Genomic DNA, 16,326 nt, shown 5'->3' on the forward strand with positions numbered 1-16,326 from the left:
CACTCTTTCATTTTGTTGGATGATGTGCAGGGCTGGGTATATTTTCTTTCCTGAAGCTTGACAATTTCATTGTTGCAGCTATTTCAAATATTCCCTAATTGTTGTCTTTCCATTTGCCCACATGTTTAATAGCAGATCAGGAGAGGTGACCTGGAAATCAGATGATATGGCTGCACTGACATTTTCAGATGGATCTCTGCCTTTGTGTTTTATCTATGAAGGATTGTGCACAGAATAGAAACTATTACCTCCCTTACTGGGATCAGATGTTTTAAGGTCAGCGTTACTGGGTCTTTTCTAAGAGATTTGAATATTAGATGGCAGATGAGTGACAATTAAAGGACATTTAACATTCATGTTGTGGTGGTCTGGCCATATTTTAATTGAAACAATGACTGTTTTTGTCTTTTAAGTCAGTGGTTAAGCTGTTTACCACACAAGCAAAGACACACAAACCACAAAAAGCCCTGAATAGAAGAAATTTGTTGTGTAAAATGTCATTTCTCTATCACCCTTTATAAAAATTAAGCGACTGCACAGGGTTTTGTTAATAAATATTTATTCTTCTTACAAACAACATTAGTCATGATTCTGTGCAGATGGCAGATGTTTCCTAACAGATGTGCGACACTGTCATTCTCAAGGGCGTTTTGCAGCTTATTTAACTGAGTGATTAATTTCTGAATCAGTGTTTTCTCTCCATTATTTGCCATGTGGTCCTGCATGAGTGCACTGGTGGACAGACTGTGGCATACCGGGAGATGCATTTCATAATTTTTAGCCTCTAGTTTCTGAAAGCAAACACTGGTACTGGTGTGTAGGGATCAGGCCAAATGGGCTCCACTTCCTCTTGCTCTCTCTACAGTGGTGCTGCTGCTGTATCCATAAAGGTGTTTGGAGGATGGCTGGTGACTTGTTACTGAAACTTGAACAAGGGCAGATCTGATGAGCAGACCTCAGGATTTATCCATTCATCTGCCACTGCAAAAAAAACACTTCACTCTTTTTGTTAAAGAATTATTTAGTGTGGTGATTAGTGTTAAAATGTTATTTACTGTAGACCAAGAATTCAACTTGTTTCAGAAGAGAAAAAAGTTTAATTGTTCTGTTGGAAAAATCTTCTCCTTTCCATTAAAATACATGTGGCTTCTTGATGACATTTTCAAGTTAATGTCAAGTCTCTTTTTAGATGATACAGTACATGCACATTTAAACTGTAGGCTACATTTAGTTGGACACTGTTATATAGATGGCATACATTAGCTGGATCAAGTTTTTTTCTGTGTTTTATATCATTGTAGATTATATATTGTAGGGTGTCTGCATGCATGAGTACCGGATTGCTTCTTACCTTTTCCCCATCCTGTGTGTAACCTTACCTGCGAGTTCGTCCTTTGGGGAGAGTTATAGAGGTGAGTTTTCCTTCTGGTAACCATGTAGTGGGGCGAAGTGGCACCTCATTCTCTGGTGCCAAAGCCGAACGCACCTGAGGCCATGAAGACCCACAAAACAGCACCAAAGCTGCACCAAGACACCAGGACTGGGACATTAGTGCCATCACTGATTCTTGCCCTCTGTCTTCTTCTGCCTTTGACTTTCCCCAGTCACCCAGTCTTGGATATCTCCCAGGCTCTAAAAATGCATGGTGAAAAGGTCAAGAACATCAACCAGAGCCCATCACACAGACACACACATGCACAGTAAGGCACTCTAACACATTTTAAATTTCTACTGTACCATTCACATAGGCACTAAAGAGCTCGAGCGGCTGATGATTCATTGATATGACGAAACATCCTGTCCTATTCAGACAGAATTATTCATGCAGGGGGAAAGAAATTGCCATGCTATATTACATTGGGATGTGTGTGTAGCACAGCTTGACACTCACTATTAAAAAATCCCCCAATGCACCACTTTTCAGCATGAAGTGGGTTGCTAATATCACTCTTAATTCAATGCATTTACATCAGCATTTCTATTTTTAGTTGAGGAGTTCAAATGGGTCTGTTCTCCAAACATCTTTCGTTATGGTATTAGTGCTCTTTTATTAGGAGAAAGTGACACCATACTGATGTGGAGAGATGTGCACAGATACCTGAAGGTGCTCTTAGACAGTCAAATCTAATCAGCATAGACAAATGCAATGCCTAACAAGATGGACTTGTATCAGACTTTTCTGTATCTCTCTTTCATCCCGTCTTTTATTTCTTTAAAGAAATTTGTACATAGGTGTGTGACTGTATGTGTGGTTGTGATTTTGTGAGGGTAGATAGGATGATTACAGGTTTCAGTGCCCCCCCCAGAGAAAACACATTCATTCAAAGTCACACAGTCTTCACAGACAGATTCCCCGCCTTCCTCTAACAAGGTGTATTATGTCAGTGCTGTGCCCTGTAGATCAGATGACAATCACAGTGAAACTATGGAGGCGGATACAGAAGGTACATCTGAGTCTTTGAGCCCCGGGACACTCTGAGATGCAAACTCACAAACCGTCACACAGCTACAAAGTCACACAGAGGCGCCTGCTCATTATCCTTCCTTAGAGAGACAGGAGTGAACAACCCATAAAGCTTTAACTGAAAGACATAAGAGGAGGATGTTGAATCCCAGAGTAATTAGAGGGAAGGAGACAGAGAGAAGAAAACAGGAGAAAGAGTGACTGGAAAAGTTAGGGTTGGAAAAAACATCATTGCCATACAATAAGATTGCAATGAATTTGTTTTGATATTTTAGCCAAACACATGAAGCAATAAGATTGCTATGAATTTGTTTTGATGTTTTAGCCAAACACATGAAGCTGATTGGTGTTTACTTTAGTCTCCGTGTCGAATGAGTTCTAATGTGTCACATATTACCAGACGGCTGCACAGCCTCACAGCCCCTCTCACACTCCCCCTCATTCAATCTTGATAAAGATGAAGGCACAAAAAATGCTTGGCGGGCTTGTTTCATCAAAACGCACCCACTGATAAAATATGCATACGTCTCCTCAGCAAATATGGCCAATTGAATTTTCATAAGGAAAAAAGGCTGGGTCCTACAGCGAGAGGGAGCTTAGTGAACTTAACTACCACCATCTATAAATAAATACACACTCCCCTTTAAACACAGGAGCTCGTGACTTTGATGGTTGTTCAGCTGTTTTTTCTTTTAGATTTGTTTCTTATGTCCATTATATTTATCCCAGGCTGTCAATTGACTGTATTTATTCTGGAGAGTGTGTGGGTTTTAAGTAAAGACACTTCAGCCCTGCTCTGCTTTTTCTCTCTCTGTCTTTTTCTGTCTGTTTTTCATTTCATTTGATGATCCCCTTATTTCGAAGTTGATGCAGACTCACTTTCAGAGGTACAGATTGAGTGCTATGCCCTATCTGTCTGCACATTGTCTTAGCTATCTTCTATCTCCCTGTGCATTGGCAGGACCATCTGCCTTCCGTTATCGGAGGGTAGGGACAGATTAAATGGCATGGTGTGGTCCCTGCAGGATCCGTTGTCCCCCCAAACTACTGTGAGCAAAAGACTGGCCTATGGTTCATAGTGGGGGCTGAGGAGATGATGACGGGGTAACATGCAATGACCATGGATTTTGATAGAATTTTATAGCTGATTTTCTTCCACACTGCATGTACATTCACATATATTAAGCTTTCTACTTACTCTCATTGTCCCCTTGAACTAGCATCTCATATTCTTTCTCTCTCGCACACTTTCCTACAGTATCATTCCCTTTCTTGACACATACTTTAATTGTGCTCATTTTGTGATCACTGTCTCACTCCACAGTCATACTTTTGTGTCATATAACAACAGAGAAAAGACAGATATAGTGATCAATAAATTACACGAATAACAGATTAACACAGCCTTTAAACATGCAAAATGTGATGCTGTCAAGATGAAAAGCAACCTGCAACAAATGAAAAGTGCCCTGTATCTGTCTCCACTTTTCAAAAACCCCCCAGAGACACACTCTCAATCAAAAGGAGCTGATCTAAAGAAAGAAGTTGCTGACTTACACATCCAGTTGAAATTTGAGATGCTGATGCACTCACACATTCACACACACATTCACACATGCTCTGCAAGGACAACAACATGCAAACATGTATCCCCCCTTACCTTCTCTCAGTGCACACTCTCCCTCTCCGGCACAGGGAGTGAGGGATGGGATCAAATGAGAGAGGGAGTGAGGATGGAGGAGGAGGAGAAGGGATGAGATCCGGTTGCGAGGAGAGGAGGAGCGACAGCAGGTTGTTGTTGGGTGTTCCACTGACTCCCTCTCTCATGGGGTGCTGCTCGCTCCCTACTCAAGGTGATGTTTCTTCAGAGCAAAGGTGTCCCTTCAGGGCTGTCCCAGCTCCTATGTGCCCTGGTGTGGTGCAAGGCTCCCAAGTATTCTCCTCACTCTTTCTCTTTATTTCTCAGTCCTTCACACGTGGAGGCTTGTCCTGCTAAACACTGTGTCAATGTCATCCGGTCAATGAAGCCTCTATCCCCTTCTTCTGCTTTTCCACCTCCAGTTCTTTTCACTTGTTCCTTCTGTTTACCTCCTCTGGTAGTGCACAGAGCTCACTTGCAATTCAAATGGGCTCATGTGTGATTGTGTGTGTTTGTATATCTGTACGTGCAATCTGAGAGTGAGGGAGCGAGTGGGTGAGTGCGAGGGGGCTGATGGTGAGGTCGCTGAATGGGGGTGGTGATGAGGAGAGGGAGAGAGAAACAGGGTGAGTATGTGTATGTGTTGTCAGGAAGAGCATTAGGGAATGGGGAGGTGCTGAAAAAGTTAAATACATGAACCATTCTAAGGCTAGTTTGATAACATCTATATCAGAGGACTTCATGTTGGAGGTTACACTGTCTTTGTGTCCTTATCGCTAGTTCATTCATGTGCTTAGACTGTCTCTAAAGGAACATCTCATCATCCTTATGCTAGTCAGAGCTCATATATAGGTTTTAAATATCATTTACCATTTCAAATTACACTATGTGTGCAGTTTCAGCCATTAAATTGGGATAAGTGATTTACTGGATCACTGTTTCACTGGATTTTAAGGTGTTGTTTGGATTTAAATTCAGAAAATATGACAGTAGTTTTGAATGTGAGGCTCACTTTGACTTCACGCTTCAAAGGAAAAAACCATACATAATGAATTGAGTAGCAAATAAATAACTGCACATTTTTACTGGTATTACCATCTCAGTTACTGGACAGGTTAGAAAATAAAATGTCTGCTACTCCATCCCTTTAAGCAGTTAAATTCTTATGTACAAATCAGCTTCTTAATATCTAATGCTAGACTAATTGAACACATTCTTGCTATTTAAAGGAATACATTAGTTTTCTCATCTAAGCATTTATAGCCTTGGTTTCAGTCTTGCTGAAGTTAGAGAAAATTGTTGCGTTTAGGACAGCCATACTGAAGGCTTTATGTCCTGCATCAATAGGTCAAGAGTAGCTCTTGGAGGGCTGGCATTCATATCAGTGGCTCTCCAACCACACCCAGCCCTCTCATGTCCACACAGCAGTGGGCCTCATGTACTGCGCTCTCTCTCCTGAGCTCTTTAATCAATATCATCAGGAAAATGAAGGAGGCCTGCCACATTGTGTACTAACTCTCTCTTTTCCATTCTGTGATGGGGCCTTTTTTCACTCATTCACTGGGTACTTCAGTGTAGAGCTATTGAGGTTGCTCTGAATGGGACCCACTCCACCCAGAGGGAATATTGTCTGAGCACAGGCTAAAATCTTAGAGACCTTCTTTCTCAGTCTGCCCGTCTCTGCCTGCAGCATCACTTCAAAGAGGAGTAAAAAAATGTGGCACATGAGCGCTATTAATAAATATATCACTTCAGTGGCCACAACTTTTTTTCACTGAAGACCATTTGTTCTTTCTTTAAAAGCCGCCAGCCGTCCTCTCTGTATCACTCTCCATTAGGTGGCCCACTTCACAGTCTCTAAGAAGTTCTGAAAGTTGACAGTCTGACAGAGCACGACACGACAGCTGCTCTTGGAGATTGGATGGTGATTAACCTTAGAGGGATTACAACACACGTACAACTTTGTGTATGAGTTGCACTACAACAACTCTTATGCTATTTTTGGAAAATTTTGATTTAAGAATCATGTTGTTGTCTGTTTTCATACTTTAGACATCTGTTGGACATTTGTCAGACCAGAAACTGATGCACAGGCCTGAGTGACACACACTCACAAGCTCTAACAAACACATCCTCTCTCTGTTTCAGCGCCATCGTGACTGGCCTGAATATTTCTTTTGATCCCACAGCCCCCATCCCCTTGTGCTGCAATTTAATAATTTATTGACACCCAGTCACCGGACAAACTCCATCTGCAGAGAAAGCGACAGAAAGCGAAAGTAAAAATTTTATTTGGCCTAATTGCATGAAAAGAAACTGCAAAACTGGCCTTTTCATCTATTATTGATGTGTGCTTACAAGCCATACATAATGCAGAGGGTCATGTTTATGACAACCATGTATTAAATATTATGTTCTGAGGGTCGGGGAGAGGGTTGGGGGAGGCTCGGGCTGCCTGCTTTCAGTGCCACAGTTAGTTGGCTGTTGTACTAAGTACTAGTTTACAAAGACACGGCGTGGTAAAAACAAAGCAAGACACAGGGATTGACGGTAAGAGAAAGTGATAGCGAGAGACAGACAGAGAGAGAGAAGATGAAATGGGGGACACGAGGGGGAGAGGGTGTGCTAGCTGACAACGGGTTAACAGGAATCTTTATTTTTAACAACGTATCATCACCAGCCTCCCATCTGCTCTTGTGCTGTCAGAGACTCTTGGGAGTTTGTGTGTAAATGTGTATGATGGAGAAAGAGAGAGAGAGAGAGAGATGCAAGCAAGCCATCACAGATAAGATCAGTGATCAGCACCCAAAGGAGAAGGAGGAGGAAGGGAGAGGACAAGGTTAGAAAGGTGGGTGGCAAAGAGATATCTCCCCTAATATCCAAATGGGGTGTGACAGAGGGGTAAAGACAGTAGGAGTGGAGGTGAACGGCACATGAGTGCGGGCGTGTGTGACGGGAAGGTAAAGTAGGATTAGGTGGCTCAGTCTACAACTGCCCTCTCTGTGTTTGGATGGGGGGATGGAAGAAGGAGATGGTGGTCCAGAGGAAATGAGAGAGAATATATTAGCACAGAAGAGGGGGGGTATGAAAACACACAAAGAAAGAACAGCGGTCAGGAGGAGGAGGAGGAGGAGGAGGTGTGTAGGCTATGTTGGACCTCCAGGGGTGGCCCCAACAACTCATTTTACTGTTTATTTATTTACCCCCCCAGATAAAGGGACTAGTCCTTTGGCAGGAAGGGAGATGTCTATTGATGGAGGTAGTGGTGCGAAGGACTTACAGGACCAACAGCTAGCTGTTCCGTAGGTCACTCATCATTAGCAAATACAGTTTCATCTCAAGTCAGATCAGCTCATCTCTTTGCTTTTGTTCTTTCTTCATGCCTGTTTTCCTTTTTCTCCCAGTTTAGACCTGTTTTTCACTCCATACACCAAGACAGAATGCAGCCCTCCAGTGATTCACCCCACTTTGTCAAAAGGTTTGAGTAAAAATCTGATGGAATGAAAACATCTTTTTTTGATATTTATGATGCTGCACTTTCTTTTTACACAACATGTAGAGCCAGCAGTCCACAGTTCTTGTTTGTCTGAGTCTGCATCTCATACTGAATACTGAATTTTCTCTCCCTCTCCTCTTCATCTTCTTCTTTTCCATTGTCCTTCTTTCTCCCGTCTCATCCTTCAGGCATGGTAAATTTGAAGGCTAATTAGTCCAGAGAAACCAGTCATACCAACAAACCCACCCCAGGCCACACACACACACATCCTGCTATTGATCTTGTAGTACCAACTCAAATAACCACAACCACACAGAAACTCATGCACAAAACAGAGGCAAACAAACAAAATGCACCAACAGTTTTTAGAGCAGCTTGTATTATATGCATGCGTACATACAGAAAGTCAGCAAGACTACATTATGGAAGTTTTTTAAAACCGTGACAAAGGTCAAGTGTTTCCTGCTTTGAGAAGTTATTTGCAGCGCTGGCTGTAAGGGAAATGTTTTGCAGCATCAAAACCTTTTCTTTTGCATTTCCTCCCGCTTCCTCAGCCATCCCTTCCCCCCCTCACTCTCTGTTCTCAGTCTTTCCCTCATTTCTGATCCATTTTATATGCATTACTCCATTACTCTCAACTCCCATTTACAGTGCATTACCTCCTCCCATCCTTCACAGACACTTTGCACTTCTCTCTTCTTCTTTCAGTCACTCTGCTTAAGTCTTTCCCTCCCTCGCTCTCCTCCAGTGCATTATGACACTTTGCTCTACTTCTTCCCTTCACCCACTTTATTATCTCCTTGTCTGTTCTCTGGTCACGTCATCTCATACTAAGCACTTCTTTTTTTCTTTATCTTTATTTCCCATCTAGTTTGTCATTCCCTGTACACCAGGCTGTCTCTCTGCACTGCCGTCTTCCATCACTTTAATTAGTTATTCAAAGCATGCCATGCAATTTGGTACTAGATACTGGCTATTGTCTTTGCTCTTTTACAACATAAATGTTCAAATGTCAGTGAATGTAATGAGCAGGGCTGGCAGTCAGGCCATCCAGTTGTGTATTTGTCCCATTTGAGCACACACATGAATGCACAGACAACCAGTAAACTTTCAGATTTGATGATGAAATAAATCATTGTATTACACGCTGCAATACAGAGTGAGATGAGTGACTGGTCAGATGAGTGAACAGTGTGTGTGTGTGTGTGTGTGTGTATGCCTTCATTTAGTTCTTTACAATTCAAAGGAGACGCAAGAGTTCACGGAAGTGTTATCTCTTTGGTTGTAGGACACAGCTTGCGGGAACCCATCCTCATTGCTGTGGATAAAACAAAAAAAAAACTGGTTTGTTTTGGAATGGCCTTTGAAAAATTAAAAGTACAGTAGACAAGAATATTCTAAAAACTCTGAGGGCTTTTGAGTACAATGGAACCAAGTGGATTCACTGTAAGTAATCTCTAACAGTTGTCAGCTTCTGTCTGTGACTATGTGAAATTACAGCAACACCGGACAAAGGTTTTGACTAACACATGAAATGGTAGAACCAGGTCTCAGAGCGATCCACTAGACAGGTTGTCCACTCTCGCAGGGTCACCTTCCTGTTCCTGTTATAGTCACATGACCTGAAAACACACACAGTTAAATATATAGTGATCTCACAACATGAAACCGGCATAAAAATGAAGCAATTAGAGAAACACATGCATTTATTCATCCTCCAAAAATCTCATGCAAATGACATGCTTTTATATATACACAGACAGTCAGATGGTATAAAGACATAGAACGGTATGAAAAGTTATGATATAAAAACATAGAACCAACTGCACTGGGGCACTTCAGCATCCACTGGCTTGCAGTTCACCCTGCAGCAGGGTACTTCCTCAGTTTGTGTTAATCCACAGGCAGCGGGAGACACAGTGGGTAATAAACATTATCATTGCGAGGAATGGCTTGACATTGACACAGCCAGCCCTACTCCCACAAAACCTGTCATTTCAGACTGGCAGATAAATGGGGGGTTGGGTTTGAGTAGAGATAGTGGAGAAAGGGGGAGAGATGGAAGGATGAAAGAATGACAGAAAAGTGAAAACAAAGGAGGGATTGACAGAGAAGGAGGATGCATCTATTTGAAAGAGAGATGAAAGGGACTTAGGAAGCATAGAAGGGGAGACAAAGTGCTACAACATGGAGGAGGAGTATGATGATGAGAGATGGTGTGGCCATGAGATTGGAGGCCACAGGAGCAAGGACTGGCATGGAGGATGAATGGGTAGATGGCGTGCAGAGAGAACAGCATGGTGGGAGGTGCAACTTGGTTACAGCGTGGGGGCGAAATGCATCGCAGTGTGACATTTTTAACCCTTGCTGTTTCAGTAATTAGCTGAAAAATAACATATTGCAAGAGACAGAAGGTTCACATTATGAACCTTTGTGTGACATGAGGGGATGGTGATGTGAACATGATGAGCAACAGTGGCCATACCATACTGGCCACTCAGCCACCTTATGGTATGTTACCTCTCATCAATTCATCCATGTAATCATAAATTTCTCAAATGCAATTACATGCAAAGTGAATCAGGGGCCTCTAGGTAATATATGTGTGTAATATACATTTTATGTACTTCTGAATTTTTTTTATTAAAAACAAGCCAGTACTAGATTAATTCATATTAGATTAAACTGAACAAATATTCAGGTAATTTGTTTCTGTTATTTGATCTCTGAGGCAGCCCTGCATGGAGCATTAGCTGCTTCTGGTGGGACTGACTGAAAGAAAGGTGTAGCACAGTGCTCCAGTGGCATCCTCTTGTAATGCAGCTTCCTCAGGTCCCTGCGGCTCAATTTGCCGTCTTTATTCTTGTCCAGTAAGGTAAATCTTTGCTATAAAAACATAGGAGGGAGAGATTAAAATAATATTAATTTTAACAATAATAATGCTGGAAAACAAGCTAAATGTTCAGCGTATCATTGTTTGCACCATTTCTTTAATTTCACAATAAACTAAATAAACTTGTTTGGTCTGTCATTTGTTCCACTGCTTTGGTCCATAATGAAATATCTTAACAACTATTGGATGAATTTCCATGAAATTTTGTACATCCAAGTTCCCCATGAATAATAATGACATTGGTGTATTATCTGATTTTTTTCATCCAGCATCATTGTCAGGTCAACGTTTTCACTTCTTTAGTGAAATGTCTTAATATCTACATACAACATGGAGTGTTGCAAAGTATTCCTGGTTTCCAGATGATATCTCCTAATGAATGGACTGTTACGTGCAAAACTAATGACATTATGACGTCACATCAAAATAATGCAAGACTTTTCTTTTAATTCATTTGAGGCCATGGAGATATAAAGTTATTCCGCTCTTCACCATCTTAGTGAATAATTTAGTGATTATTGACCAAATCCTATTTATAAATGATGCTCTTGAAAGCCCCTGTCTCATTCTGTGGATGACCACACCACAAGCAACACAAGAACTTGCCACTTGCAGTAGGTTGTTAATATTGATTTCCGTCCCGACAATCCATGAAGCACAGTTTGTGTACTGGCACAATGATGGTGTCTGGTGTCAGAAACAACTTCATGTGCAGTGTTCAGTTACTCTGGCAGTGAAAGTGATCCTTTGGTATGTTTTCTTCTGGCTACAGTTTCTTCAGCATTAGGGCCTACATTTTGTTGTGGTTATTGATTTCATATGCATCCTCATCAGCTGAGGTCATTGTAGACCATAAATTATGTTTACTGCACCACGATGAGTTTAGGCTTAAACGCTCAGCTACCTGTGCCAGTTGTGTCCTCTGGGCATGGCTAAGGCAGCTCTGGGCCAGGGCAGCAGGTGCATAGGACTCCCCCATTCGACTCACAAGCAGAAACCAGTCCAGGAGACGATATGGAAATTGGCCTAATTCCTCTTCAGTGCATTTGGCCTTTTGGACTAATCAAGAGGAATAACAGATTTGGAAGGCTGCAGTGCACAGTGGGAATTGTGTCTAATTCTGTGTGTGTTTACCCAGACAGGGTCCTGTATGAGCCAGTCCGGTGTGGCGTTTCTTTCTGCAGGCTTCTTTATGCAGCAAACACTCATTCCCATAGGTCTTTCCTAGAACGCTGCACACTGGCGCCCTCTGCCTGATTACGAGCCAGTGCCCACATGAAAACATTTTGTTAGTTTTCTTTGAGTTTACAAATCCAAATACTGTGAATAATGAATTTTAGATAAAGAAAAGAATACATGTGTCAAAATGAGACAAATATCAAAATCACAAATGGACTGTTGGTGGGTCCAGAGGTGTTTACCATGGACAGGACTGAGGACAAACACACTTTGGGACAAGGACTCCATTTTCCTGAACTACTTGGCACCAAGATCCCACTGGACTATAGCATTTTAGCAGCTCACAAAGCTTTTCTGAAACACAAAGAAACAAATTTCTTACTATATTGTTTTTCTATTTTCTGGTTTTATATCTGTGTTGTCCTTGTTCTCATGACCACTTAATCACAGGCCTGGACTGATTAAAGGTGTTTTGGTCATAAAAATGCATCATAATGGTCTAGTTAAGATAATGAAATGCCATGGAGTGATGGATGAAAAACATTAGAAGATGAAAAGGTAGACGTAAATGAATGATGGCAAGACAATGAATTTGATAACATCTGGATTTTTAGTCATTGCTTTACATTCAGTTCTCAGTCCAAAACAGCATGTTGTGCACTTACATGACCCAAAATGGCAAAACAGTAAGAGGTAGATCTTTGAACCAATTATTAGTCAAATATTCAAGAGAATCTGCTGTTTGATGGTTTTCAGTGCATTTAACTTGAATTGTTACTGACTCAGACTACATACAATGTGTTTTTCATCATTTGTTGTGGAAAAATGTTTTTGCTGCCCATGAAGCTTGTTTTAATCTAGGACTGGAATGAGAGCAAATACCCATAAACAGAACTGATCCTGTCTATATATGATAGATAACTGACATGCAGTCAACAAACGTTATTCCTTCTCTGTAGATTAAAATCTTACCTGGCTCTACTCTGCCAATATATGGTCTCAGGCTCTCCTCAGCTTGCCTCCGTCTGCGCTGGGCTCTGCCTCCCTGACCCACACACACACACATACATGAGCACCGTTTTCTGAACGCTCTCTCTATAGTTTGGATCATAAACCAAAGTTATGTGTTCCCACATGACAATAATTTCTGTTTTCATCACTGGAATTAAGCAGGTGAGGATGTTTATGATCAAATTATTATTATTGTTATTACCCAGGTCATCACAAATAGCCAACTTTATGATGTCAGTGTACTGTAAATAATTTAAACAACATAGCATGGAACCACATTGAAAATGGTATGCATTCTATGTCACATCCATTCTCCCTTCATACGCATGATTCCAAACTTATATTTCCAGAAACTTTGTAGTTGGTGCCAGGACCACATCTGCCTCCAAAATCTTCCCAGATCTAATGGGAAACAGGCGCAATGCTGACCTGGAATACTGGAGGAATTATGCTTCAGCATGTATCACAAATTAATCCTGATCATTATAGCAGAACAGGTGAAGAGAGATTGTGTTATACAAAAAATATTCCACTTGATTCATTTATTAACAATGGCAACCTTGGTCATGAAATATTCTTAATTTCAAAGTTTGTGCCCGACCAGTTTGCATTTTAAATACATATATCATATCTGCATTCAAATACAGAAGCCACACACAAAGTTCGACTCACCATGGCTGTATGAGTGTAAAGACTCAGGAGCAGAAACAGGCCAAAGGTCAAGCTCAGGTTCATGGTAGAGTATTCCAATGTACTACAAGAACAAAATGACAAATTTTCCTGCAAGAGGAAAATACTAGACTAAATCACTTTGACCTTGCAAACATACAGTAGTTGTAATTAAACCTCAGAACAAGAGACTCTGTATAAGACACTAGAAAAATACCATATATATCTGTATCTTTTTTCCAGCAGCATCATCCTTGTAATTATGTTTGAAGTAAGATCTGAAAAATAAATGTCATTGAATGGCTATCAATGTACTGAGGTCATGCTTTGTTAGTAGATGCATTTTTCTCATTCCTCTTCCTTCTTTCTTCTCTGGCATCATTTACCAACTATTGCTCTATTTCCAGTCGTTCAGATAATGTAGCAGGAAACAACGCAGCACTTTGAGTCTCAAGAAAAACAATACTCCATCACAGAGGAAACTCTGGGTTGAATTACATGGAAAGGACATTCAGCTTTTGGTTGAGGAAGTTATTAGTGAGTCATTCTCTATCCCCCTCTGACTGCTTCAAAAACATCTTACCAGGATCTCTGTCACTCCTACCGTCTGTTCTTATTCCCTTGTTAGTGTTCTCCTTCGTTTCCTTGTTGCCAGATACCTTTGTCTCTCTGTCTTACCAGCTCCTGTGAGTGTACATTCTTTTTAAAACACTCTTCAGCAGAGTTTATTTTTTCTTTTCATTTGATCCATCTATTTTTACATTCTTGCCTTATCTAACCCCTCCTCTCCGCTTTCCCCAGTCTGTCTGACTCTCTTCCCTTCACATTAGCTCCCTGTTGATAGCAGCTGAGTGCACAGGTATCTGCGCTCTGCAGTTGAACGTTGGTGAAATGGCTACAGGAGAGCTGAACTTATTGAGAGGGAGCAAAAGAGAAAGAGAGATCTAGGCTTTTTTTTTGGAAACTGGGGTGTGTTTCACTTAATTTGGCACAAAAACATATACAAGTCAGAGAAAACCTATGGTCATACTTTTTCTCATCAGATTTCTTTGTCTCTCACAGACACAGATACAGCAGAAAGGTCATCCACTGTCAAAGTGCACGGACAAGGAAAAAACATAAAGTCCAGCAACTTCTGAGTAACTTTAATGAGAAGGCCAACGTGTTTTGGTAGAACCTACCTTCATCCTGAAATGAGTTGGTTTTCCCATTAAATCTGCTCAGAACACTTCAAGTGTTGCTGGACTTTTTGTTTTATACACACATACACACACACACACACAAAGGTAAAAGAGAAGGAATATGTGTAGAGGAACTAAGACATCTCTGAAAACATGAGCTGCCAAAGGCAATAACATGGAAAAGACCGCCCTCTACTGGTTGTGATGGTCAATAACAGTCGGACTGCATGGTGGTACAAATTCTGTTTGTCTATGGCTAGAATCACAACATGTGTTTTAAACCAGTCAAGCTACCTTTAAGCCTGTTTTTATTTTTCCTTGAATACCACAACGGCGACACATTTGGTTTTAAAGTTGATTTCTGACTCATTTTCCTGTTAAAATATATAATGAACAAGCATTTTCCTGAGCAAACTGCTCTCGCTGCACAGTAGAAACATTAGGCTGAATATTAAATTGAGGAGAAAACACACATGAATTAGTAAAACATGCACGTTAATTAAAGAATCAGGCTATATTCTTACTATTTTGTTCTGAGCTGTGCACGCTCCTTTAACTTCCCACTGAGGGCTGCAGTACAAGCTGAAGGACGCAAGACATGGAAACTAATAAAAACGAATTCAATTGACACATTTCATACGTGTAATGCCCCTAAACAGCCCCAGAATACAAACAAACAGCGTGCAGTGGCAGCCTTTGAGACCCAGCTGACATCTCCACGCTCCGCCCTGCAGGAATCAGGAGGAGGATGTCGGAATGACCAGCTGCTTTGGGAAGTCATCCTGTACCGTGTGGCCGCCTGTTCTGCTTCTTTTATTTTGTTTACGCCGCTTTATGAGCCTTGTGTTTTTTAGTTGATAATGCTCGGTACCATCCGTTGGTCGCTGTTGACAGTGGAACTATGGGCTCGATGATAACTTGCAGAAGCTTCGGCCTTTTTTTTTTTTTTTTTTTTAGTAAAACTAGTGGAAAAGGCAGGAGCTGTTTATTGTCCAGTTAACTGGTCTTGAACTGCATAAAGCTCAGATCTGTCCATTGAACTTGTGTAGTCACTTCTTGTTGGCTTCAGTTTCACCAGTGTATCTGTGTCAAAAGTGTGTTTTATACCCAAAAGTGAAATACTGTCCCAGCATCCTGTTATTGACAAGACAACGAACAAATGGACCCGATCCATCGTTGAGGCTATAAATATGCTTTTAACGGCATAATTCAGGTAGGTGCAGCCAATGTACATCAGATTATAAAAGTTCTGATATGATGTGAAAACAAACTGTTATTGCCTGTAATAAATCTCCCTGTCTGGGTATGTGTGCTGCAGAAAACGGTAGCCACTCATTTAGACAGTATACTGTCAGTATAATGAAGACAAAGGCCTTTTAATGTGGTTGTCCTCTTTGCTGCCCACTGGCAGAAGAGGCCATGTTTTCAAAGGCACACCATCACCATCGCCCCCCTCCATGACAGTACCATGATAGCCAGGCCTTATTTTAATAAGTAGAAAATGTTACTAATTAGATTCTATAATATAAATGGTGTGCATTGATTTCAAAACTTATGTAAATTGGACAGTCAACTGCAGCACAGTATTTTTTGAGACAGTGAGATGTGGGCTCCTCATGTGCATTTCTGGATTCTAGGGTAACTAAAGATGACTGTTCCTGCTTTACTCTTGTCATGAAGTTAGATGCAGCAGATGGAAGTTCAGTTGGTTTATACTCCAGGCAGTACAGCTTCACATATTCACGCCTCATTACTCCTCGTGTGTGTGTGTGTGTGTGTGTGTGCCATGTTAGG

The 16,326-nt window shown here is 41.2% G+C and overlaps 2 protein-coding genes across 4 annotated transcripts in view; both read right to left on the bottom strand.

Moving 5' to 3' along the window:
* Window positions 1–4,624, bottom strand: part of ndnfl (neuron-derived neurotrophic factor, like) — an 8,731-nt gene extending 4,107 nt beyond the window's left edge. Inside the window, exons 1-2 of one of the 2 annotated variants that reach the window (XM_020596919.1) lie at window positions 4,125–4,624; window positions 1,380–1,632 (exon numbers count right to left, since the gene is read on the bottom strand). In XM_020596919.1, the coding sequence (XP_020452575.1) occupies window positions 1,380–1,558 (179 nt within the window). In that variant the 5' untranslated portion in view covers window positions 1,559–1,632; window positions 4,125–4,624. Of the gene's footprint in view, window positions 1–1,379; window positions 1,633–4,021; window positions 4,066–4,124 lie in introns of those variants that run through there. The other variant, XM_020596927.1, reaches the window with a different exon arrangement.
* Window positions 4,625–10,207: 5,583 nt separating this feature from the next.
* Window positions 10,208–15,123, bottom strand: sparcl2 (SPARC-like 2). Of its 2 annotated transcripts, XM_020603461.1 has the most exons (7): window positions 15,057–15,117; window positions 13,355–13,462; window positions 12,644–12,716; window positions 11,914–12,025; window positions 11,627–11,745; window positions 11,397–11,551; window positions 10,208–10,485 (listed from the first exon to the last, which is right to left on the bottom strand). In XM_020603461.1, the coding sequence occupies exons 2-7, from the start codon at window positions 13,415–13,417 to the stop codon at window positions 10,315–10,317; spliced, it is 693 nt and encodes a 230-aa protein (XP_020459117.1). In that variant the 5' UTR covers window positions 13,418–13,462; window positions 15,057–15,117; the 3' UTR covers window positions 10,208–10,314. The 2 variants fall into 2 exon arrangements, 1 of the variants encoding a protein (XP_020459117.1); XR_002275206.1 differs by lacking the exon at window positions 11,914–12,025 and having other exon boundaries at window positions 15,057–15,123.
* Between the last annotated feature and the right edge of the window lie 1,203 nt (window positions 15,124–16,326).

The sequence above is a fragment of the Monopterus albus genome, unplaced genomic scaffold (genome assembly GCF_001952655.1).
Source record: "Monopterus albus unplaced genomic scaffold, M_albus_1.0 scaffold3.1, whole genome shotgun sequence".
Lineage (NCBI taxonomy): Eukaryota > Metazoa > Chordata > Actinopteri > Synbranchiformes > Synbranchidae > Monopterus > Monopterus albus.

What these genes read in the sequence shown, in the direction of transcription:
- sparcl2 (XM_020603461.1), bottom strand. Translation starts at nt 13,417, where the DNA reads ATGAACCTGAGCTTGACCTTTGGCCTGTTTCTGCTCCTGAGTCTTTAC. An exon ending in TTTACACTCATACAGCCATG is followed by an intron (nt 12,717 to 13,354) that starts GTGAGTCGAACT and finishes TGTGTGGGTCAG; the next exon opens with GGAGGCAGAGCCCAGCGCAG. An exon ending in AGAGGACACAACTGGCACAG is followed by an intron (nt 10,486 to 11,396) that starts GTAGCTGAGCGT and finishes ATGTTTTTATAG; the next exon opens with CAAAGATTTACCTTACTGGA.